Genomic DNA, 26054 nt, shown 5'->3' with positions numbered 1-26054 from the left:
ATCTAAACCACTGCTCTGTGTCACGAAAGGTGAGATTTTCCTAACATCTGACCTGAAGAGCACCTGGGTTGCAAAATGCGATCAGCATAGCATTTATATGCACCCAGTTTTCCCGTTTTTCTTAATTATTTTGATGAAACAGTCCTCACTCCGGCACTCGGATTTACATCACACTGCTCACTCCTTCCAACGGGGATTAGTGCGATTTACGATACAGTTGATTTATAATATATTACTGGGCCATTACCCGGGCGATCCTTTGCGGCAGCCGTGCTCCAGCAGCGCCCAGCGCTCTACCCCCCGCCCCCGCTCCCGCTCCCGCCCCGGCACCCGGGCACCGCCGCGGGGACTAGCCGCTCAGACTCGCTTTCCGACCGACCACGGGCTTGGCACGGCTACGACCAGCGACAGCCGAGCCCCGGAGGAGGCCCTGCCGGTCGCCCGTCCTCCCGCCGTCTCCCTCCGACCCCACACAGGGGGTCGCCGCCCCTCACGCCAACGGCCGTAACGGCCGCCGCGCTTCCCGCCCCCGCCCTGGCGTCACTGCCGGAGCGGCCCAAGATGGAGGCCGGCGACGGCGAGGACCCGCTCCCGAGGCTGAGGCGCCCTTTGCGGCGAGGGGCAGAACCCCGCGACCCGCTGCCGCCGCGGCCGCCTTTCGGGGGCGGTGGGACGGCCGGTGGGTGGCGCCGGGGACGCTGGGCCTGGGACGCGGAGCCCCCGCCGGGAGGGGAGGGGAGCGGAGCCGAGCCGGGCCGGGCCGGGCCGGGCTGGGCTGGGCTGGTCTCTGCTAGGCGGGCCGTGTGACAGGAATGTCCGGGCGGGGAGCGCTGCCCCCGCGGCGGGAGCGGGGGAACGGGGACGGGACTCCTCGGTGGGGTACCGCCTGCTCGCAGCCAGCTCATCGTCCCTCGGGTCTCCGCTCCTAACAGCGAGTTGGATGTGAAAAGGGAGGCGTGAGTTGCGTAGAAGACTTGCAACCGCGGGTTTCTTGGTGGGAGATGAAGTGCTTCAATGCTCCAAACCCAAGCTCTAGTAGATGAGGAATAATCTAGGAAATACAAAATAAAAATGCCTGTAAACGCCAGCAGAGCTGTTAGTACGCTCGGCTGGTGGTAATGCATGTGGAGGAGTCAGCATACTGTATGCTGCTGGAGGCCCACAGGCCACCAATAACTTTTAGTGATAAAGTTCAAAGTATGAAACATCAAAGGCACCTTTGACACTTTTTTTTGACAGCGTGTATAAGTATTGAGTGTGTTAGTTGGTTACCGTCATGCACAAAAATATGCTTTCAAAGTTGCTTGCTCTGTTGTCTTGCTTTCTCTAAAACAATATATGGTGATGAGTGAAAAAAAGCAGATCCTTTTTTGCATAATGATAGTTTTAGTTTGTCCGCTGAAGGTATGTGGCATGAATCAAGCTAGCTCCTGAAACTAAAGTTGAAAATCTCTTGTGAAGGAACTGCAGTTAAGAACAAGAAAATTATTTATGCCTGAAATTTTCAAGGATTAAAATTAACAAAAAAGGATGTGAATAAATTAGTAATCGGAAATACCTACCTGACTTTCTGTATGCTAGATTAATAATAATGGTTTAATAACACCAGGAGGTTTTTAATTAGTTAAATAACCCTTTCGTAATGTAGTCAGCTGTTAGGTTCCTAAAAGGGTACACAAACACAGTATGTGCTGATTGTTACTGCTTTTATCGTTTTATCAAAGGCTACCTTGCTCAGTCTTATTACAGGAAATGTGCAGAGCTTTTTCGAATACTTCCTCTGTAATACAAAGTATATTATACTGAGTATAATAATCTCCAAAGATAAATGAATTAAAAGGATAAAGCATCATGTTTTACGTAACTATAATCATACTCCATTTAATGACTGGCTTTAGTGCTATAATTATGTTCTTATTTACAGAAGAGTCTACAGCTGTAGAGAAGAAAAGGAAGCCTCTTACCAGACTGAATATTCATTCTGCATTCTGGATTTTGGCATCGATTGCTGTGACGTACTACTTTGATTTTTTTAAAACTGTTAAAGAAACTATTCAAGCAGATAGGTAAGGTACCTTTTCTTACAAAGAAAGTGGTGTGTTCATCTTACGGTCATATTCAGTTTGTTATGTTTGAACGCTGTGTTTTAAATCTTGGATAGACAAGATCTACAATAGGAATAGAGAGGGCTGGGACTGATCAGCCTGGAGAAGAGAAGGCTGAGGGCGATCTTATCGATGTATATAAATATCTGAAGGGAGGGTGCAAAGGCAGAGCCAGGCTCTTTTCAGTCGTGCCCAGTAACAGGACCAGAGCCAATGGACACGAATTGATACACAGGAGGTTCCCTCTGGACATCAGGAGACACTTTTTCACTGTGAGGGTGACCAAGCACTGGCACAGGTTGCCCAGAGAGGTTGTGGGAGTCTCCATCCATGGAGATGCTCAAAAGCCATCTGGGCATGGTCCTGGGCAGCCCACTCTAGGTGACCCTGCTTGAGTGGGTGGTTGGGCCAGATGACCACCTAAGTCATTATTATTAAACTAATTTTTAAGTAAACACAATGCTTAAAATGTATTTAAGCTTAAAATTTTTCTAGAATTATTTTTTTTCTTAGGCTTTACTGAGCCATCTGTGTACATGCAAAATTTGTTCTAATAGCAGGATGTTTTAATACTGTACCTTCAAGTTTACACTTAAGTGCAAGAAATTGCTGCATGTTTTGTTGAAAGTCTTGGTGGTTTGATTTTATTTTAATCATAAAAAGCTGAAATTAATCTTTAAATGTTAAAATGAGGTTTATTTCTCTAGAAGTTCTCTAGACTTTTTTGAGTAGACAAGTGAAAGATTAGTGAAATAATTTCTATTTATGCTCTATTTCTTTTCTATTAAATTATTTTCAGTGGGATTGATGGATATTAAATATTTTTGGATAGCTTTACCTGGAAGTGCTTTTGAAACTCTCTCATTGTCATTTTGTATCAGTACGTGGAAGCTGAACAGGGCCTTGCTCTGTGCTGTGAGGTTCTCTGGAGCTGCTCTTCCAGGCTGGTCTAGATACACCCTACGTCCAGTTGGCTGTGGATACAAACTAGTGACTCCAGGATGTGATCAAGGTTCTGGGTAGCCCTGTCTGCTCCCTGCAGGACCCTGTCTTCCTGCATTGCTTCTTTAGGTAGACTATGGCAACTGCTTTCTTAATGCAGATATCTTAATTGGTAGTACTGAGGAACCAAAATAGCATAAGAGATTTGCTGTACCATACCAGAGCAAATGTTACCTGAATAGTTGATTACCCTTTGTATTTTAGCAATAAAACTATGGTAGTAAGAGTTCACTTTTTAAAATTTTCATTTGCTAAATATACATTCAGATAAGTATAAGATTTTACTAAAGTGCACCTTCCTCCCCAGTTGTCTTTCCCATCTTACTCTTGAAGTACATCCTCAAAGAGGCTCAAAAGTGCTTCTTCCTAAATAATCACATACCTCATATTTTCTTGATTCTGAGTTTGGAATCCTGGATTTCTCTATAGTTTTCTTCAGCTGCTGTAAAGAAGAATCTTCATGCTTCTTGTCTGCTAAATTTGAGAGTTCATAAACTCGAAATCTTATTAAAGCTTTCTGCAACATTTCTGTTGCACAAAAATCAGTAGTCTAATTTATAGTGAGAAGCACAGTTGCAGTGGAGCCTATTTTATTTCACTACTGACAAAGTATTTTTGGTGTGGTAGTATAGTAAATTACTGACAAGGTCTGTTGCATTGCATTTCCAAAATATTTGAGGGAAAAATAATTTGTCAGGAATGTTGCATTGCAAAATGAAACTAAATTAGTTATGTATTTTAGACAGCTTTAGAAGTGCAAAAAGTGTGTTTTGTAAAAGTAATTTAAGAAAAAAACTACAGAAACTCTAGGCCAATCTGTATAATTAACAGGTATTGTCTGTTCTGTTTCTAGAGTAGAATGAAGATTAATGTGCAAACTGCAATGTGAATGTCCTTAATATGCTTTAACATGCTTTCCCCCCCACAGTTGGTGGTTTGCCTCTGGCAGTTGTTTATTGGCTGCATGTTTATCTGTTGCCTTTTACTGCATACTATATCTTGAGTGGTATTGTGGAATTGAGGACTACGACACACAGTATCCAGCACTGATACCTATCACAACAGCTACCTTTATTGCAGCAGCAATTTGGTAGGTTTGAACACTGTGTACAAACTTCTGCTAAACATGTGCAAGTCTGTGTTAATGGGCTCGTTTTATAAAAAGTATAATTTCTCTAATTCTACTAAGTGTATTGGTGACAATATCAGCTCTACATAGCATAATTTCTTCCACTTTCAACATTCATCCACAAAGTGAGAGTTGCAACTCTTGAAACTGCATATTAAGTGTACTTTTACATGTGCTGGATCTTTTCTGTCTGGAAAATTTATGGGAAAACTGAAGTCCTTCACTTTGTTAGTGGAAATTGCTCACCTCTGACAACTATTTGTGAGGTTCATAAATGAAGACAAAGGTGTATTCTCTAGCTGAGAAAAAATTATGCCGGATCAGTTTCTAATACAGAGTTCTTCACTATCAAACAATCTATAAATAGCAAACATATACTAAAATTTATACTTGTAGCTATTATGTGAACCTTAAGGGTTTCTATCTTGTCAGAGAATGGTACTTATAATAAGAGCTACTTTATTTATGAGATTATAGGAGTCAGAATTGAGCAAATGTGCATGTGAATGAAGAAATTACATACATGTGTGCCAGTATATTTATTTGCTTTCTGCGTGAACACTGGTTCTCTCTTTTAAGTTTAGATGTTGTATCTGAATAATGTCAGTCACTATTTGTTGCAATGCTGGGAAAAAAAGGAAGACCAAAGAAGATAAAGGTTCCCTATAGTTTAGAATTAGTCAAATCTATAATCCTTGTAGTTCAGTTGTAAAATAAGTTGGTTTTCCCTCTTTCTCTTCAGTTAACTCAAATCTGCTGGGCTGGAAGTACAAATTAAAGCTTTTCTCAGTAGCCATGTATGCCCATGGAAAAAATCAAGAGTAGTTCATTTTCAGGTGCTTCATATACAGAGATTCTGAAAGTAAAAGGTATCTTTACCCTTGATGGGACTGAGTGGACTTAGTCAGTGTAAAATCTGCAGCAGCTACTGAAGTTCTGGGATGAGTTTTAGTAAACAAACAGTAAACTAAACTACCAATTTAATAAGTAGGTGCTGGGGATTTCATCCATACCATAAAGAAACAAGTATTTTTCCAGGTTGAGTAATTTAAATCTCATTTCCTCTTGCGGTATATTTTTTTTGTATGGCTGGTATTTCCATAGTATGACAGTTGAACTTACCAAAAACTTTCTGCTTTTATTCCCAGTTTCAACGTTGCCTTGTGGCCTGTCTGGTCCTTTATGACACCTTTGTTGCTCTTCATTCAGTTTATGGGTGTTGTGATGCTTGTGTCACTCCTGGGATAAGTCCTTCAGGTAAATAATTGAATTGTTTAAGCACATAAAAATATTTGTCTTGTTGCATGAACTGCTTTGTTAGACATTTAAGGATTGTATGACCCTTTAAGGACTCCTCTATCTTTTGTGTACACTTTAGAATATTTACATTGTGACATACACAGTAACTGGAGAACGTGCAAGTGTCCTAAGGGGAAGAATATCCTTTTTGTCTTCTCTAAGATTCTGTTCTAGACAGTGAAAAGAAGCAATTAGCGAGAATGGATGGTTTTAGGGAGTACAGGCCAAATACCTGCAGCTTTTACCCATACTGGGAAAACTTCTCAGTGAAGTTGCTTGACCTGATAGTAAAAGGGAGAAGCTGTTAACATCCGTATGCAACTGTGGGGGTTTTTTGTTTGTTTGGTTTTTGGTGTTTTTTTTAATTCAAATCCTTTGTCTGTAAGTATGCTGTTTTCATTTTCTGCAATGAACCGTCCAAATCAACCTGCTATCTGGAAAACTGCCAGATATCTGAAGTAATTTGTTCTTCCTGAAAAACAACCTTTCAAAGGCAAAACTGGACATTTTGTTGACTTGAAAAATTCATTCTCAATAACTGCCATGTTGAAAAGGGGTTCTTGCATCTTTTGTTAGGATATACTATTCAGATGAATCCTGGGAAATGGAAAAAGCTTAAGGAAGACGTCAAAGACTGCTCAGTAAATAGGGTGAGGGATGTCCCCTGTATCACAGGTGTCTACATCATCCATTGAAGTGACTTCTTCAGCAGGTCTTGTTTGCTGTACTTCTCAAGGGAATGTGGGGAAGCCTGTTTGGTTTTGCTTGCCATCACAAATCCTTTCCAGTGAGGAAGTCCCCCAGCATTTTTATGAGTGCAGCAAGAAGAATGAGGCAGTGCTGGATTTTGAGCGTAACCTCTTGTAGTGCCAGAGTTGTAGGCAAAAAATGTTTATGGCTGGGACATTGAAACACAGCTGTTGTTTGCATAAACAAACTGAAACTAGTGTTGCATTTTTTCCCCCTATTTTCTAGACAATCAAGAAACCTGATTTTTTTAAGGAAGTAATTAACTTAGGTCATACTCTGACAACACCTATAGACTTCTGAAAAATACAATACTTACTTCAGAACCTCTTTACGATATTATGGGAGCTTCAGTCACACTGGTTAATGCAAACTTCTTCAAATTGTGTTTGTTTGTTCTGTCATTAGCTATGTTCTGTCTGAGCATTGGAAGGATCTGCAGAAAGGACGCATTTCAGTATGTTAGAGCTGACTATATTAAGAGACCGAAACAACCATTCTGCATTAATTTGTATGCAGAAAGTAAGAAGTACAAATGAATTACAGATACCCGGAACAGCTGAACCTTAAGAAAACATTATGGTTTTCTATGTGAACAGCCAAGTAGATTCTGTTATACAGTATTTATTAACTCTGTATTAGGCCAAATAATTATTGGCCTAATAATTAGGGCCAAATTATTACTTGGCGATGCAAAATCATTAACTAATCAATATCAAATTAGTACAAGATACAGCTTGTGCAGTATATACAACCTTACCGCATTTTTGTTAAAGTTGGGTTTGTTTTGTTTTTTTTTTTTCTTTCAGCTTCATGTGAAGGACTCAAGTAACTGTTACCCTGCAAAGTGGATGTCACTTTTGTTACATTCCAGTACTTTTATTGTTTCTAATCCTGCTTGCTTGCTCTAACTGATACTGTAATTCTTAGACTACCTGATTAATAAATCAAATGGACATAACCATAGGTCAGCCAGTGGCTGGGAAAAAAGCAACTGACTAGTGAATAATTGAAAGATAGATTTTACCTCTCTTAGTAACATAAAACATTTCATCACTGCTTTGTAAAGCTTTTATTCATATTTCAGTATTAAGCAGATGGGTTATAAGTCAGTTATGTAGCCCTAAATCCTATTTGGGGACTCCAGAGGTTACCTAGTCCAGCTTCCTGCTTAAAGCAGGTTGTTTGTTTTGAAAGTAATTGATACTTAATTCAAGTGTTGTGAGTTTTTAATACTACAATTTTTCAATTTGAACTGACAGCTAAAATATTATATGGTATCTGTGTTTGTACTTGTAAACTATCATAGATGACACAGGAGACATTTCTTGGATCTATTAAATTTCTAATATTATGTGTGTTACCATGCAGGAAATATTTTATTACCTAATCTCTTGACTTCAGATCTGCTAGTGTTTGAAAAAAGATATGGATCAAGGTAAGGGCCTTAGAAAGCTGGTTGATGTTTATGTCATTGTTAATTTGACAGTGCCATCAGAGAAATAGATTCTGTTTGTGCTGATACAGTTTGTCCACAGCCAAAGATGGATGATCAAGCTGTGAATAACCAGCAATATAATGAACAATATTAACACTACACAACAAATTAAAAGCACAAAGTAAATTCTTTTGATGTATGCACTACTTTTTCAGTATTCAGGATGTTTTTCTTCTGTAAATTAACTTTCCATTCTTAGCAGTGCCTGTTCATGAAGTTGCCATTTTTCTTCCTCAGCAATAAAGAGGCTGGTATTAACTTAAATGGTGTTAGTCATACACAGTTGGGAAAATAAAATATCATTGTCTCTCTGTTCACCTTTGCTAAGCTACTTAAATATCTGGAAACCTGGACACCATCTAGTTGCTAGACCATTTTATATAGATCTTTCTGTTAAGTACTTTCACACCCACACCTTTGGAAAGTAGGAGAATGTAGAAGCTGGATATTGAAACTTGTTAAAACTTACTCCTTGTGACTGTTGCTTGAAGTCTGGACCATTAGAGGAGACTGTGTTCTTCACTCTGACTTTCAAATTCACACATTGCTGAATACACAATACATGAAATGTTTAGTAATAAAAAAGATAGACATTGTCTTAAGCTTCTGCTTTTTCATTAAGGAAAAAAGTTGCCCTCAGTATGCAGTACAAAGGATCAGTCAAACCAAAATAAAATACATTTAGCACTACTGTTAAGTAGCTTGTAGAGCAAGTTAACAGCTTGATTTGTTTAAATGTAATACTTCAGTTTTCCAAAACTAGTTGTACTTCACATCTTTAAAGGGCAAGTTGCTTGTCTTCAGGTCTTTGCCTTTTAACAAATTTTAACAATTTTATGTCTGTGTACAGAGGTACATTTAGGTAACTTTGTTTATTCCGCTATTTAAAATGCAGTGTTGCTCAGGGATGGTAATTACCACTGTATTTTTAATTGTCGGCTATATAAATGCTCTAGGTGTTTTAAGTTGCCTTGTACTCTTGAATTAAAATTACTGTTTGCTACATGTTTTTTCAGATTTATTCTTCTGGATATCTTTAATAAACTTTGTATAAAAGTGATTGATTATTGTTCAGTACTTAATTGTTTAACTGTCTAATTCCACTGTTCTTGGGGACTGCCAGCCCATCATTTTGCCTATAAAATAGATGTTCATGTAGATTTTAAATACTGGACTTGACTTGGAGTATGTTTGTCTTTCATGGCCTCTCAGCTGGGTTTACTGAAGGTGGAATACCATTCTGTTCACTTTGGGGAATTATTTGCCTTCTGACTCCTTTGATGTCTTCTTCTGAATATCCCATGTAGATATGCTCATGGTACAAAAGTCCTGCAACGTCTTTCAGTAACAGTCATGAGTATCCAGTGCAGTTCTCATTCACTTACATGTTCAAAGGGAAGTAGTGGCAAATCTGGTGAGAATTTAAAACAATGTTTGCTGTAATTAGCAACCTGACAAAATGCTGCCGCTACTTCCAGTTCTGTGAACGCCTTGCTTTTGTTATTTTCCTTACCACCAAATAAAGAACTTAGGGCAAGAGAGTGGAAAAAGGTATCTTAATAGTTTCCTTGAAAACAAATATTAGATAGTCAAAATCCCCACCTCTACCAAAGCTTGAACGTATCAGCTAGCAACAGACCACCATAGGTTATTTTCTGTATCCATTTACATTCATTTCATCTGAGGATGAGAATGCGTACCAGCACCAAAGAGCTTTTCTTCACAGGTGACGAGGGATGCTCTAGAATAATCTTGAAATAAAACAGTCCACACAGTGAGGATTATTTGTCACGGTTACCCATAGAAGCTCTATAAAATGAAAGCATCTTCCTTACTTATTCTTTAAAGGTTACATTGCATAAGATAAAAGTAGGACTTGGCATTTCCATAAGCTTCTGATAATGATGGATGTAGCTCTGAGCTAGAGGAGGTTGAAGCCTTAACTGTTTGCCTAGTCATGCTTTTTATTTATACTGCTGTTATGGGCCAGACAGAAACATAGGGCTAGCTTTCAGTTAAGTGCATTTTTCAAAAGGAAAATTTGTAGATGGCTTAAAACACTTGTTTCTTGAGAACAGGCCAAAATTAATAAAGGACATGAGCTGCTACTTCCGTATGCTTACCTAAATAGGTGATTGTCCAGAATTCACTCATTCTACCCTTCTGCCGTTTTGTTTTCCTTCCCCATTCTTTAAGAGGAATTGGAAAGTCAGAAATTTACATCTAAGTTCAGAAATGTCCTTTGTTACTTAAGACAAAAATTCTACTTACTCATTTCTGGCTTCAGAAGAGAAAAAGCTTAAAACCTCTAAGTTTTGCCAGTGGAAGTAAAATAGGTGCTGTCTTTTAATTTCTCCCATTTTTTTTTGATGTAGCTGAATTAGTGGCGTAATTTCATGTGAGACGTGGGTCACTCACTGTAAGAAACAATGCTTTGGATATTCGATATGCTACTGACAGATAGAGGGTAAAAATGTAACACCTGCCTGGCCAGAACAAGGACCAGTCTGTCTTGGTATTTGGCCTCCAAGCTATGGCTAGGTACCTGAATACCTAGAATTAAGAGAATTCATGCTGTATGCAAACAAAATACCATTTAAAATATGTAGTGTTTTACACTGGCCTAAATTCCTCTCGGCCCCTATAGGCAACCCCGGCTGGTGCTCCAACTCTTGAGGTTTGCATACCTTAGTATCTTATGGCCGGCCATAGGTCACAGTCGCCACTAAGCAGTTTAAATAAGAAAAGGTCAATACTTAAAAGCGTGTGTAAAAATTGGGAAGACGAATAAACGAGAAGTGGACTAAATCCTGCAAAAGTCTTTGCTACTTTGAGCTCGGGAGTTGCAACTCCAGCTAGCGATCGCTACCGTACTCCGTTGTCAGAGCGGGACTTGCTGAAACGATAAGGTAAATCGCTGCCTTTGAGAGGTCTAGAAAATCCCCGAAAGCCAAGGTTATTTCCCACCGGTGGCAGCGCCAGTTGCCAAAAAGCAGCTGGGCTGTGGTGCCCGGAGGGGGCGATCCCAGCGCCACCCCCAGCGCCGAGGAGCTGCAGCACCGGCTCCCCGCTCCCCGGGCTGCCCCGGCCCGTCCTCGCTTCCCCGGAACGTCTCCCTCCTGCGGGCTGGTTCCTCGCCTTCCCCGCCAGCCGTTAGCGGTCAGGGCTGTTCCGTTCCCCGCTCGCCACCTTCCCCTCTCCCCCGCCTAGGGACCGTGTCCCGCCCGGCCGGCCGGCCGGCAGCTCCGTGTCCCTCACGGCAGCCCGCCCGCCCCTCTGCGAGGGGGGCACGGCCGCCTCCCGACGGGTCCTCCGCCGAATAATTTCTCCCCGACCCCAGCCTCGACCCTAGCCGGAGGCTGAGACTGAGGCAAGCCCCCCTCCCCCGCCCCGCAAAGCCTCCCCAGCCCTCACCCCTCGAAGCCCACCCTCCCTTGCGGAGCCCGCCCCCGGCAGCCGGGGACCCCCCACCACCACCACCACCCCCCGGCGGGCAGCGGCTGCCCTCGGCGGCCCCGCTCCGCCCCCCGGTCGCCGATGGGGGACGGGCCACCGGCCGACGGCCTCGGGGCTCCCCGGGGGAAGCGGGGCCGCCTGCCTGCAGCAGCCGGGCGGCGGCGTGGGAGATGGAGAAAGGCGGCGGTTCCCCCTCCGCGGGCGGCAGCTACCCGCAGAAGAACGCCGAGATCCTCAGCAGCCAGTACGGCATCAACCTCTTCCTGGCCGGGCTGCTGCTCACCTTCGCCTGGGCCGTCCACGCCGTGGGCATCAGCAAGAGCCACCTGCTCTCCTACCTCATCACGCTGATGCTCATCCAGCTGCTGTGGATGCTGTGGTACCTCTGCCGGAGCTGCACGCAGAGGAGGCTGATCCGGGACAAGGACACGCACGCCGGAGCCCGCTGGCTGAAGTGTAAGTACGGGCCGGTGGCACCGCGCGCGGGACATCATCCGCGCCGTCACCCGCCTCCGCTGCCGCTTTGCTACCCTCGCCGTCCCTACCAGGAGGCGTCCTGGTGTTGGTGAACTTACCGCGCACGCAGCGCACGCTAAAGTAAATATATGCATAAGCTGAACATACGAGGAGATTGTATGGGAAAGCTGTTTGCTGAACATCCTCGCTTGCCAACCTACCATTTACAGTGCTGAAAGCTCTGGCGCCTCTTTTCCCTTACCGGGCTGGGTTGGCGACACTTGAAAAATAAAATGTAGCTAATGGAAGAGGCAATTTTGCTGGTGTCGTGCAATTCTTATGGAGGAATTATCCCCTTTTCCAGACAGTGTAATGCGACTTACTTCAGGCTAGTACCAGCCAGAAAGGTCCTCAGGTGCTCTCCATACCAATGTATATCAGAGATGCCCACTTATACGTGTCCAGTGATGCCTTAGAAACATCTGGAGTTAGACAGAAGAGGACAAAATCCCTGGCCAGATCAGGTTGTAGATTAGTACATAAAACACGTAAGCAAGGAATCTAGAGCTAGAATTGGCTTGTAGGCAAAGTATAAAGAGTTGCAAGGGTAGTGGAGGGATGTGATGGCCCCTAGCTGCAGAGTCAGGCGTGTACTGGAGTGAGGATATAAAGGTATATTGAGAGAAGGTAGTTGGAGAGCACATCACAGAGTCATGGTGACAGGAATGCTGTCTTCTGGGTCCCGAGAAAAAGAACATGCATCAGCACCGCATAGAGTAGTAGGCAAGCCCAGTTTTACTGACCTCTTTTCCAGTCTCGGCACCGTAAATGATAGGTTGGAAAATAAGTATTTTAAGTAAAGTGCTATAAGACAGCTTTTCCATAATGTATTTCCTACCTACTAGCAATGAGACAACAGTTAATTATCACAGCAGCTAATGAAATATCTAAACGAAAATCCCAAGAACATCTAAAACCTGATTATTTTGAAAAGTAAGGTCGTGTGGTGGAAATTCAGTTTGTTCTCAGTCTCAGATCTTGTGTGTCTTTCATTTTCTTTGCAACTGTTACCAATTATCCCGTATGAATTGCTCAGGGAAAATATTTTTTTTTAGTGTCTAACATAGAGCCATGGTCTGTAGACTCTCCCCTGAAATGTATGGAGTTCATGTACCAACTGTTGAATTGTTCTCCTTGATTATTCACTGTTTTCCAAAATGATATTCAGCTCTTGGGCATTTTTCATTTATTAGCTGATGTGGTTTACAACCTCCTGAAATTCATTAATGCAAGGCTTAATTTGATCCCATTTTGGACCAAGCTATGCTTTTGTTACTCAGAGGGTAGCTTTCCCCTCCTAAGTATGGAATAAATACTGCTTAACATGGGTAAGTACAGCAGGACCCCCTGCCCTTTTTCTTTTGGCGCAGCATTCACAGCATTTCATTTGTCCTACAGGATATAAGGAGTCGCAGAAACTTAGAAATAAGATACTGGATTGAACTACTAGGTTACCTTATCCATTTCTTTTACCAGCACAGGATGGCTCTTTGTACTAGCTTCTCAAGTGGTGCGGCTTCCACAGCTTCTCTTGGATGTCTAGCCTGCAATTCAACAAATTCGCCCTTAGGGAAAGACCTACACTTTCCTATTCTTAGGAGTTTCTTGTAGTTACAACAGGCCTGTACAACTCCTTTATCCTCTGTTGGTAAAAGAAAACTTATTTGAGCTAAGGAAAAACTCAGCTGGCAATTCCTCTGCCAAGATCCCCCTTGCCCTCCTCTTTATCAATGGCCTTGTCATAGAAATCTTTTATCTGAAAGACTAAAAGTCCAAAAAGGAGGAGGGGGGGAGGAGGACAAATTTTCACCCAGTCTTTCCACAGCAGACTCTTTGCAATTTTTTACTAGCTCTATCAGCTGTGTCGCGGTTTAACCCCAGCCAGCAACTAAGCACCCTGCTCCCCCCACCGCAGGGCGATGGGGGAGAGAATCGGGGGAAAAAAGTAAAACTCCTGGCTTGAATTAAAGACAGTTTAATAGGACAGAAAGGAAGAAAATAATAATAATTGGAATATGCAAAACAAGTGACGCACAGTGCAATTGCTCACCACTTGCTGACCGATGCCCAGTTAGTTCCCGAGCAGCGATGCGCACCTCCCTTGACCAGCTCCCCCCAGTTTGTATACTGGGCATGACATCCCATGGTATGGAATATCCCTCTGGCCAGTTTGGGTCAGCTGCCCTGGCTGTGTCCCCTCCTGACTTCTTGTGCCCCTCCAGCCTTCTTGCTGGCTGGGCATGAGAAGCTGAAAAATTCTTGGCTTGGTCTAAACACTACTGAGCAACAACTGAAGACATCAGTGTGTTATCAACGTTCTTCCCATCCTAAATCCAAAGCATAACGCTATACCAGCTACTAGGAAGAAAATTAACTCTATCCCAGCTGAAACCAAGACAAGCTCCTTTTGAAGAATATCTCCTTGCTCTCATTGTGAAAGCAAATGTTCTTTTATAAAACAGCGTAAAATTAGTATATTTTCATTATTCCCTTCTAACTGTGAATATCGTTTCAGTAAAAGTGGTGGTAACTGGCTACTTACAGCATTTTGCTGTGACAAACGTTGAAAAAGAATGACTTAACAAAAACCTCCTATAGCTGAGTCCTTGCACACGGTTAACAACGCTAGAAGGACACATAGCTTACAAGAATTGCTCGCAGAAAGGTTTTCTTGAGCATTTTTGCAACTGTGTGAACCCTAGAGTACAGTTGTCTTCCCATTTGTGTGTCAGACCAAGAACTGCTCTTAGAGTCCTAATGTGGGAAAAATTTCAGGGAGAGCTCTGTCTTTAATAAGGTACGGTTATCCTGACCCAAATAATCACAGGGAAGCTTAGGAAGTCCTTTCCTTGACATGTTCCAAATGTTATTCCCCTGAGTGCCCTCTCCTGTTAGGAAAAGCTCTCTGACCATTATTTGGAAGTTCAGCCAAGTGGGCCAGAGAACTCAAAATGAAAAACAATTGGCTTCACAAATGGCTGTATTTTATCATGTTCTCCAGCAGCACAGCTTCTGTTTAAAGCATAGACAGCTACTCAACTTACAAAGCTGTTGGCAGGCTTCAACTTGTATCTTTCTACAGCTTGCATTAAATTGTCTATTATTTGAACAATATTTTAAGTTTAGAGAGGTGTTTTCACAACTGCATCATTATGGCTTTTTTTGTCTTCTTGATGGTTAATAGAAAAAATTAAGCCAGCACTTAGCAATACTGAAAATCCTATTCTTGATCCCCAAAGATATACAGGTTTCAATGAACATTTGAACACACCCCCCTTTTTTTTTAATAATACAGTGCTCAATAGCAATCGTTTCATGTTCCTTTAACTTTCAAACAGAAATAGCAAAAAGTGGAATTATCTTCCTTATTTATAATTACTGCTATATATCTAGTATTTAGTATTAGTACATAATACTGAAGTTTCCATCAGGAAAAGTTAACATGGAAACCATTAGCAAAGCGTATGTATGGTTATTATAATTGCGCTTTGATTTTTGACGAAGCAAATTGGTACAATCATTCTCTTTTGCAGTCCCTTAAATATGCATGTTGGACACTTTGTATATGCTTACAGTGTGACCACCTGAGTGATTGCCAGAAAAATCTAGATATCATTTGAATAAATGAAATAATCGAACAATAAAAGTCATATAAAGTCTTCTAATCCCTGGAGGACAATGGCAAAACTATTGATTCCAGCGGGAACAGATTGAAGCCCATCAAATCTCAGATGCATGTAAAGAAAACATTAAGAGAGATACTAAGGCATAGACCAAAATACTCAATGTGAAAGAAACTTGGGGGCGAGGGGGGAGGGCAGTGTCAGTTGGTCGGTTTTTTGTTGGTGGTGGGGTTTTTTTCCTCCTCAATGGTCTGCTGGACATGGATGTAAAACTGTAAAACTACCCAACTCAAATACTGTTCTTGTGAAATGGAAGCAAGACAGAGTGGAACTACAGTACAGGTCATCCTTGTAAAGACAAGATGCATGTACGGTGCAAGAGACGGATCACTAATCTGAGATGTGTTTCCTTTTTATTTTTGTGACTTTAAACCTGAGATCCTTGCCTCGCCTCGCCTTGCTTCGCCTTCCCTCTTCCCGTTTCTTCTAGTTAACGAGGCCCTTGTGATGCTGTTCTGCTGAGCCACTCTCATGAGTCATGGAAGCAAGGATGCAGAACTTTTACATTGTAAAAGACATTTTCCACCCATTTTGCTCTGACATTACTACTTCACTAAAGCAGTTCCTCAGGGCTTGATCCTGCACCATGAATTCATTAGGAAATTATCTTTCTAGTGTCACGATTGGGGAATTAAATACTTTTCTAGAATACTCTGTAAAGTTAGCATATGCACAACAATTCACTGTAGAGTAATTGTGGAAGATTTTTATAATCCTTTTGCTTCAGAAGATAGCATTTTCCTTCTCATTAAAACAATTATAATATCCATTAAGTCCCTAAGATTGACATCTTTCAGGCAAATAGTGGAACAGGCTGAGTTTCCTGCATACTTTCTAAATAAACCATGAATGACAGAATCAATCGTAGAATAATTTAGGTAGAAAGGGACCTCTGGAGGTCAACTAGTCCAACACCTTGCTCAGAGCAGTTCCAGTTACCTCAGGTAAAGTTATTTCAGAAGAAAATTAATAATTCTAATTTATTTTAGAATAATTTAAGTTCTTTAAATAAGGAAGGAAACGTATCATTTGATCTCAAGAGTAGCCTAGAATTTTGCATTTTGTGATGCTATTTTTATTTATAATGAAAATGGCATATCTATTTAAATGTGGGTTCCAGTCCTATTACATGTGTTAGAAAAAATACAAATTATCTGACATAATAAGCATAAATAAAAAAATGCATAGGGTTATACACATGAATGAGGTACAGAGCTGAGGTTTTAGATTTTGAAATATGAAGGCAAAAATTTCTATCTCTTGGTAGAAATTACACTGCATCAGTAATTCGACACTGGTTTTATTATAGAGACACTGTAAAACAGAAACATAAAATGCCACTAGAATTCATACCCTTGTGGTTAAAAAAATTTCTGAAGTCTATTTTTATTTAAAGGTTTTAAAGGTTCAATGAAGTAATAAAAAAATACATTGTATTTTTATAGTTTATACTTAAATTTTATCAATGCCAATTTAACAATAAATGTATTATTAAATAAATTATTAAATTAGTGTTGTATTTATTAACACAAGTCAAGTGGAACATGTGGCGCTTATAAGGAAGTTGGGCTGTGCTCCCTTAGAAAGGATAAATATTCATCAAAGTCAACACTAGTGATGTTACTTACTCTGTGAGGAATTACAAAGAAAGATTAAGATACTGATGCTGGTCTGTATCTTAAGGTCCAGATAAGGTCCATGGATAGATTTTTATCTAGCCTTAATTCAAATAAGCCCAAATTAAATCCAGTGGAAGCTTGTTTGAATCAAAGCCTAGAGAGAAAAAAAACCAAACCAAAACAAAAAAACCCAAACAAACAACAACAAAAAAACCCAAACCAAAAACAAGCAAATGAAGACTTCAGAATTTGGTTTAGTTATTTTATTGCCAGTTGTGCTTAATCATATGGGTACAAACCCAATAATTAATAATAAACATTGTGTTACCATATAGCTTTCCAGAATGAGTTGTGACAAATATTTACATTCCTGGAACAAACAAACAAACAAATAAGGGGAAACATGTAGTTTGAGTGTTCTTTAGTATACGAAACATGTATTTAGCGAAACATATTAGGGTTTTTTGTGTGAGTGTGAAATAGTAGGTACAGAAGTGAAATCTTTGGTTCCTTTCTAGGAGAACAAACCGTACAGCTCATTGTAGTTTTGGTCTCTGAGTTAAAGCGTAACCTCCTGAACCAGGGGAAGGCATACCAAGTGATTGTGTTACTTCCCACTGTTGAGCTCTTGGACCAGGAGACTGTAACACGATTGTTCGGCTCCCTGGAACTGTATAGTTTGCTGTGTGGCTGTATAGAGCATTAATTCATGCACTGTATGGCTGCTTCAGTGCTACCGTTATGTGAGAGGCTGACCCTGAAGGAGCTGGGAGCCATCTGCAAGGTGCTGAGTGTCTCCAGGTCCTGGCCGTTGCTGGACGCAAGGCGTGTACGGGGATGTGCTTTTGTAACGTATTGGGCAGAGGCTTTCGCAAATTAGAGGGACTTATTGCATTGAGTCAGTTATCTTCATGAACATCAATCTAGTTTCATTTCGCTAAACAAGAGCACGGGTATTGATCAACTTTTATTTCCCTAAACAGGTTTTAGCATATTGGTACAGATTGTCTCTAGACACTGTAACTGTACATTGATGTTTTCTAATATCTTTTTCATTTGTAGGCGGGATTACATTATTTGCAGTGATTACTTTAATTCTGGACTCTTTTAAAATTGGATATTATATTGATTTTTCAAACTGTTTGTCACCAACTGAAGGCATTTTTCCTGTTACGCATGCTGTGCACACCATCTTACAGGTAAAACTCATTGGTTGCAGTTTTATATTATATCTGTGTTTCTTACCAAAAATATCTTTTATCCACTCATCATCATTGAATTTTACACTAATTTAATATCTAAGCATATCACAGGATACTTTTGAGGGCTAAATTCTTGTGCATGTATATCCTTTCTATGTGTAAGTTCAGGCTTTGCAACCTGAAATTGCTCAGCCGTAAAACTCACATGGGTTAAAAAAAGAAATAATCAGAAAATGCTGCCCTATAGTTGAAGTTACTTGCTTTTTTTAGTTTGAGTTACATATGTAACTTCCAGAATTTTCAGGCTGAAATGAGCAGCTTGGCTAAAGACAATTCACTTGTTTCTGTATGTAGGACTTGCCACACAAGTTCAATTCAATTTGTCTATCCTGATGTCCTGTTGCGGTTACGGGTGGAGGTCTGGTACTTCAAAGGGACAAAATCCTTCCCATGTATTTAGCGTGTTATAAAATACTTGCACATCTTTCCTATACCAAATGAGCATGGATTTTCCTTCTAGAAGCATTTGGTTATGCTTATCAGTGGCTGCACACTAGCAAACATAGTCAGTGACTCTCATAAAATATTCCAGCTGCTTGTTTATATTAAGGCTTTGGGTCTGTATTACATGGTGAGATTCCATAGCTGATTGTTTATCATGTGAATTCCTCTGAGCCCCTATCAGCAGATTTGTAGGAAAGAAGGAAAGAAAAAGCCGCTCAACTAAGATACTCAGTTATAGTCAGGTCATTTCATGCACTTTCCAAGATTATTAAGTCATTCAGAAAGAAAAGAAAGATTTTCTGAGCATTTGTGGTTGCATGTAAGTAAGCATTTGAACAGCCTATGTTTTTCTGCTTTCTGTAGCAAAAATAAAAAGCATTGAAATTTAGGCAGTAACTCTGACCTCTTCTGTCTTTTTCTGGTTTGGTTGAAGTAATCTTAATTTCACATTCTTGTAATAACCACTCTCTATGTCTTGCAACTCCTTTGCTTTACCTCTGAAAAAACAAACCAAAGAAATCAAGCCTTTTTTCTCTGCTGATCTGCACACATTCTTCATTGCATCCAGTGACGCTGAGCTGACAAGGTTTCCAGCTACCGTGAACTGGAGTGTGGAAGAAACAGTGTGCAACAATGCTGAACAAAGGGAACATGAATTCTAATTTAAATTTTACATCACCCAATGTTGCTGAATTTATCATCTACTTAGCTTAAAATAATGAAAACTGGAATGTTAGCCTGAGCAATCAAAGAAAAAGTAAAAAAGTAATTTACCAGCTACCTCTTACCTAAGACAAATCTCATGTCTTTGAAACACAGGATGAAATTACAGCAGAGAACATCCCTAATTATGTGTCATCCAAAAACTAAAGGATTTGTTTTCTACCGAATATGTGTCAGATTCTGTTTTATTTTACTCTAATGAGGCATCCTGATGCGTGTCGTTAAATTAATAAATATATACGTGCTGCACCTGTGCGAGCAATGAACTAACACGTACCTGCCCTTCCAAGACAGGCTGTGCGTTACGCTCTTTTGCAGGCAGAAGTCTCTTTGAGGCAGTGAGTACTCTGTGAGCAAAAATTGGATTTTATGCTATTTCTTTACCTTACTGACTTTTCTGTTCCTATTTCCCCCCACTTTCTTGACTCTAATGTCTGAACAGATACTCAAAACTCTTCCTCTTTGAGTGTCACACATGCTCATCAGTGTAATGACATTTCTCTATATTCCTTTCATTTAGGTGTACTTTCTTTGGTGTCATGCAAAGGATATTATCCAGTCTTTCAAAACACTTGAAAGGTAAAGTGGATCTGCTCCTCATCTGGAATGCTAATAGGTGTAGGTCTGCACAGTGCTTTAACATCTACAGTTTTACTACATGAGGGACACTGAAAACTGATTCTTCTCTTAATCATGGTAATATAAATAAAAAGTAACTCTAATTTACCCAAGTGAGAAGATAATCATCAGTCTGAATGAAGTTTCTCTTATTTAAACTGTGCTTATATTTTATAACATACAACGGTCACAGAATAAGTATCTTTTTCTCATGAGAGTGGAAAATGGGCAAGGTATGATACTACAGTGTCACCGGCTTTTTTTTGAAGGAAGGAAGCACTATGTATGTGTCTTAGGACTACGCACTATGTTTTCTTTATTTAGCTATTGAAAGGGAATCCGCGTCCGCAACCTGCAGTCAGTGCAATATATCTGAGGTATTTTATATTGATTTTTATGGAAAGCACTTTTTGGAACTAGATGCAGATATGCACATTCACTGGGAAACAGAAGCTCCCTGGTGGTATCCCATACACCCAAATTGGTAAGGATTGTGCACATTTCTGACACCAGAACTTGATTCTCGCAGTGTAAGTGGTGTGTTCCCTGAATAGCTGAATCCATACATTTCCTACAGAAGTGAGGACTAGTCTTTGAAGCAGCAGAGCCAGCTCTGATGTATTTTTGGTTTTGTAAGTGTATTAGTGTAGATTAATCTATCTGTACCTAGAACATAACCAAACAAACACAGTAACTTTTAAAATACTTAAATTATCAATGAGCTGGCCAGTTTCCATAGGAAGTAAAAGACATTCCCTCAGACACATCATTTATGGAGAAGTTTCTCCTTTTGTTTTGCTCTCTTGGGTAAGTGTTCAAGCCTCATGCCAATGAGGAGAGAGATCACAGGAGGCTTTGCAATGTCAGCTGGTGAAATCAGCTCCGTTTAGCAGTAGGATTTTAAAAATCCCTAACTGCAAATCTATCAGTGAGAACAGTGCGGTAATAAAGAACTGTTTCTTGGTGAAAGAACATTACAAGCCTCAGGTGCAAGAGAAAAACGCCTGGCTTGTCAGAAACCAGGAGTCTCAAAACCACGTGGAGCCCTACCCTCGCTGTACCCCTAGTCTGAATGCGATAAAGCCCTCTGTTGGCTTCGACTCTCTCCAGGAGGCAAAACCACATGGACTAGAAGCTAGAGAAGGTGGTGGTATCTCTGAAGACAGACCAGCCACCGTGAGTACGAAGGATCACCGCCAAAGGCTGTGAAATACAGCGTGCAAAACAATTAACCCTGTTCAGACTGTTCAGTCACTGTCATTAAGATGAAGCTTGTCCAGCCCAAAGAATAACAACCAGCACATAAGGGAGCATAACAAATAATAACAGCGTGATATTAATGGTTTAATACATTAAGCCACTGTGTTTCTATAAAATTTTGGAAGCCTAACATTCATTGTGCTCCACTGAGGAACATCTTTAGAGAGATTGGTTATGATTTTATTTTCCCTCTGCTGACAACTAAATGATGCCACGTAGCATGTCTACAGAAAGTTAATCCATTTTATTTAACATACATGGAGGTATACTCTGTGCAGATTCCTTCAATAATTACCTTATTTTGTAGGTTTGGAGTTATCCATTCCGTGTTCACAAATTTACTCCTGTGGACAAATGGAGTGTTAACAGAGTCAAAACATCAACTGAATGAACATAAGGAAAGACTAATCACGCTTGGTTTTGGGAACATAACAATAGGTAAGTGAAAGGGTTGGTACATTTTGGAATTCCTGCTCTAACATGCTCTCCTACAAAATACTGCATCACTGTAGGAGGGAGCTGAGTCATTCACAACTATGTCAGCATAGTCATTCCCGGGCAAATGGCAGTGAGCTGATACGTAGTCAGTTCAGATCATAACTAAAATGTTATATGATCATGATCATTATCATATATGTGATCCAGGTTGTCATTTTCTTTGAAGTTCCAAACAAACAGATTTTTAAAAACATTTCTTTTGAGGAGTAACATCACTGAGGAACCCCTTTATTAGTAAATCAGAAGTAAATTGAACATAGCAGTTTTAAAACCAGATTTTACTATTTACTAAGTTATTTGTAGAAAAACAAGCGTGGATAATCCAATCCTGCAAATCCTTCCCAGGAGAGTGGTTACATGTGGTCCTATGGGATTCAGTGGGATGGCTCAGAGAGATAGGGGTTATCCATCAGTGCTGCTTTACAAGACAAGGGTTTTGGTCTGGGTGGTTCTTTTTTTTATAACAGACCATTTTCTCCACTAGTAAGATGGTGCAAATTGTAGCCAACAGACATTGAGTATAACTGCTGGGGATGCCTTCCACTTTCAAACGCCACTGAAGAGATGGAGATGGAGATTAGGAGTGCTTAACTTTAGAGGGGAAATAAAAGTTCTCAGCAGCTATAATTTTCTTCCCATGGAAAATTATCAGTGCAGCTGATAAAGTTTGATTGTGTTCACAAAGGAAAAGACAGCTTTTGAAGAGGAAAATGTATGTTTTCCCACCCAGTGAATTCAATAGTGCTTGTATCCTAAAAACTCCTGAAGTTGCCTCTACAAAGCCAAATCCTGAATTAATTTCTTTCTTGCCTATTTATAGTCTGTATAAATTGAAAAATTTTAGGCATTTTTAATAATTCCTGCCAAAGTTCACATATAAGTGAAAACTGTAAAATAGGATTTTCAGTACAACTGTGTCTAAAATTATGCCCACAATTTTACATCTATTTGCAATTGTTACTCTTTATATGTATCTATGGAAACTATCTGGTTTCCATTAATAATCGGGTAGCTGAATTGATAGTTCAGAGATTTTGTAATCATGGAGCATTAGTAGAGAGCAGACAAATCACAAGTTAGTGGCTCTTCTTGATATTTCTACTTGTTAAATAGAAGAAGTTTACTTATATTATTTCCTATTATTCTGCTGCCAGAATTGTTACGCAATTACAAACAGTCAGAAATAGCACCTGAAACAAGGGGGAGTGAAGTAGTGATCCTCAAGACAAGTTTGGCAGTAACATACAATCTACTGCAAAAGCGATTTTTTTCATCTCTTAACATTATGTGCTTCAGAGAAAACAATACCAACTTTCTCCTCTCCTCTTCCCTTCTAAAATTATAGAAAACAAAAGAAAACCTTCCAGGCACAAATCGTAAGATCTGTGCCTAAAAATGTGCTCTTCAGCATGTATGTTTATATACTTATAAATAAATACATTGTGAAAATAAGTATCTTTTTCTTCCACCACTATGGACATTTCTGATTTCTGACATTATTTGCTTACTTAATAAATGCACATTAAATATATTTATTTTACAAAGATGAGCAATTTTTCATTGAGATGCCTTAGGGGTTTACAATGCAGGTAACCTCACAGCACAGAGATAATGATTTCATAGGTTCCTCTCACAAGGAGAAGACTGATTTTTAATTTTTTTTTTAACCTTAAAATTATACTGGGACATTGAGTGAAAGTATCTGTATTTACTTCACCTCTTTCCTAGCCATAAACAACTTTTTAATAAAGTGGTTTTGGCATTAGAAACCACACTAGTGTAAATAAATGATAAAAATGAGAGTGGAACTTTCCTTGTTAAGCTTGTTCTTGATCTGATCCACCAATCCCCAGGCTTCTATAAAAGCCTTCTAAGCTGAAGGGCTGAGGACTCAAAGGCCTTGGGATCTGGATTTTTGTGTTATAATAAAGTATTTTTATCAAGGCCCTGCTGAAGTTTGGTGCACTTTGCTGCAGCATTTATCCATGACGTGTTTATTGCTCAGCAGCTGAGCAGTGAAGTCAGAGATCATACTTCAGCGGACATGCAAAAGCTTTGTTAGGTTAATGACTTTAACGGCGAGACCTTTTCTTAGGTGGCTAACTGGGTGGCATGATGTGTTGTTCCACTGAATTCTTACCTTTTATGTTTTGTTATTTTATTTATGTTTTATTTATTCACTTTAAAAGAGAAATCTTTATAATGCACATAACTAATCTCTCCCTCTCGTTTAGTTTTAGATGATCATGCACCTCAATGCAATTGCACAACAACAACTCTCTGCTCGGTATTTTCTCAGGGAATATATTACCTATATCCCTTTAATATAGAGTACCACATCCTAGCATCCACGATGTTGTATGTCCTGTGGAAGAACATTGGCCGCAAAGTTGAGCACCACCAGCAACACAAAACTCCATTCAGATTCCACGGCATAACTGTTGGAATGATTTTTGGACTAATCGTGTTAACTAGCACAATAGCCGTAGTTGTTGTGTATTTAATTCAGATTGGACGTTCGAAAATCAAAAGCGAGTTAGCACTTACTATGTTTTACTTGCATGCTATCTTTGTGTTGGCTCTCATGTGTACAGCTGGAATTGTTGCCCTTCTCATCTACAGACTGGAAGATAGATCGTTGGATAATTCAAAAAATCCTGCTCGAAAACTTGATGCAGAACTGCTGGTGGGCACAGCTGCAGGGTCCTGGCTCCTCTCCTGGGGCTCGATCCTCGCCATTATCTGTGCCCAAGCTCATCCAAAATACACATGGTATAACCTGCCCTACTCCGTCCTGGTTATTATTGAGAAATATATCCAGAACCTCTTTATCATTGAATCCATACATCGTGAGCAGGAAAAGGTGAATGACGATATTAAAACTCTTCGAATAGTGACTATATCTCGGGGGAGCACTTTATCACTTACCCCCTCTTACAAAGAGATTTACAACGGCAGAGCCGCTCGTGACAACGGGGAGGTGCCCTGCCTGTTCAAGGGCAGTATCTGTAGGAGAGAAAATGAAGGTGGTGGTGGTGGTGCCAAAGAAGAAACGAGTCAGGAAAATAGTTTGGTCATGCACTCAGCCTCAGATTTTTCATTTTACAGTAGCAGCTCAGTCACTAACAGCAAGAGGAGAATTCTGAAGAACATTGCTGCATTTTTATTCCTCTGCAACCTTTCGGTAAGACAATTTGAACATAATTCACAAATTAATACCCAAAAGTTTCCCAACCTTTCAAGCCTGAGAAGTAAATGAAAATTACATATAGTTCTATAGTTTGTAGCATAAGTTTTACTTCTTTTGGAAGAGTAAGTGAATATGCCGTTGGGGAACAAAGTTTACTTAAACGTGGAATCTGGGAGCCTAGGCTCGTTTTAGTCATGGTACAAAAACCCTAGCAGCAGTGGAAGCTGAAAGCCTCTTCCACGGGCATGCCCCAGTAGCAACAGGGAGGGTTTTCTTAGGGATTTCTGAAACCAATTTGCAGTTCGGTGGGGTCACAGTCATTAAGGGCTAGTGACTCGTACCGCTGGTGATTAATATTGGCCTTGCGTTCTTTCCTTGCAGCTGTGGATACCGCCGGCATTCGGGTGCCGCCCGGAATATGACAATGGACTAGAAGAAATAGTTTTTGGCTTTGAACCCTGGATAATTGTGGTGAACCTTGCGATGCCTTTTTCTATTTTCTATCGGATGCATTCAGCTGCCTCACTCTTTGAGGTCAATTGTAAAACATAGATCATATACGGTCCCTCAGTGAACAATTGATTGAATAATTAATTAAATAAATAACAGTTGAATGAGTGGATGAATGAATGAGCGAACATAGCAACAGCTGCTCAATAAATAGAAGATCCTGTAATTTTTTAAAAAAGAAGGGACCATAGTTAATACCATGTAATTTTTTAAAAATTTTTCTTCCACATTTTTTGTTATGTATGTGGTGTTATTGTATAGGTACACTTTTCAGAATCATATTAGTGTTAATATGCTTAAGGCTACATAGTAAAGTTAATTCAATCTCATTAAGCTTTGTTTTAGTCATCTGGGATTTGTACTCTATATAATTTGTATTGCTTTGTTTTCATTCATTGTGGCTTGTGAAAGGGGTTTAAAAAAAAAATTCTGTATGACTTAGGAGAGGAAATCCCAGGAACAGCTGAACTGAGTGATGCTCCTGAATCACAAAGA

At 40.1% G+C, this 26054-nt stretch overlaps 2 protein-coding genes across 5 annotated transcripts; both read left to right on the top strand.

Annotated features, from left to right (window-relative positions):
• Positions 1 to 416: 416 nt before the first annotated feature.
• TMEM128 (transmembrane protein 128) lies at positions 417 to 8840 on the top strand. Of its 4 annotated transcripts, none has more exons than XR_007505047.1 (6): positions 417 to 679; positions 1925 to 2066; positions 4036 to 4197; positions 5385 to 5493; positions 6112 to 6185; positions 7092 to 8840. XR_007505047.1 is itself a non-coding variant. In XM_049794816.1 (5 exons), exons 1-4 carry the CDS (start codon positions 562 to 564, stop codon positions 5482 to 5484), a joined length of 522 nt encoding a protein of 173 aa, XP_049650773.1. In that variant the 5' UTR covers positions 417 to 561; the 3' UTR covers positions 5485 to 5493; positions 6112 to 8840. The 4 variants fall into 4 exon arrangements, 2 of the variants coding, with proteins under 2 accessions (XP_049650773.1, XP_049650782.1); XR_007505046.1 differs by having other exon boundaries at positions 6112 to 6247; XM_049794816.1 differs by having other exon boundaries at positions 6112 to 8840.
• Positions 8841 to 11406: 2566 nt separating this feature from the next.
• On the top strand, positions 11407 to 25601 carry OTOP1 (otopetrin 1). The gene is made up of 6 exons (XM_049794690.1): positions 11407 to 11692; positions 18117 to 18253; positions 20004 to 20062; positions 21669 to 21799; positions 24094 to 25043; positions 25431 to 25601. Exons 1-6 carry the CDS (start codon positions 11407 to 11409, stop codon positions 25599 to 25601), a joined length of 1734 nt encoding a protein of 577 aa, XP_049650647.1.
• Positions 25602 to 26054: the final 453 nt, after the last annotated feature.

Source organism: Accipiter gentilis, chromosome 3, assembly GCF_929443795.1.
Source record: "Accipiter gentilis chromosome 3, bAccGen1.1, whole genome shotgun sequence".
In the NCBI taxonomy this organism is placed as follows: domain Eukaryota; kingdom Metazoa; phylum Chordata; class Aves; order Accipitriformes; family Accipitridae; genus Astur; species Astur gentilis.
The sequence above is the reverse complement of the archived record's forward strand: the minus strand, read 5'-3'. Positions and strand labels throughout refer to the sequence as shown.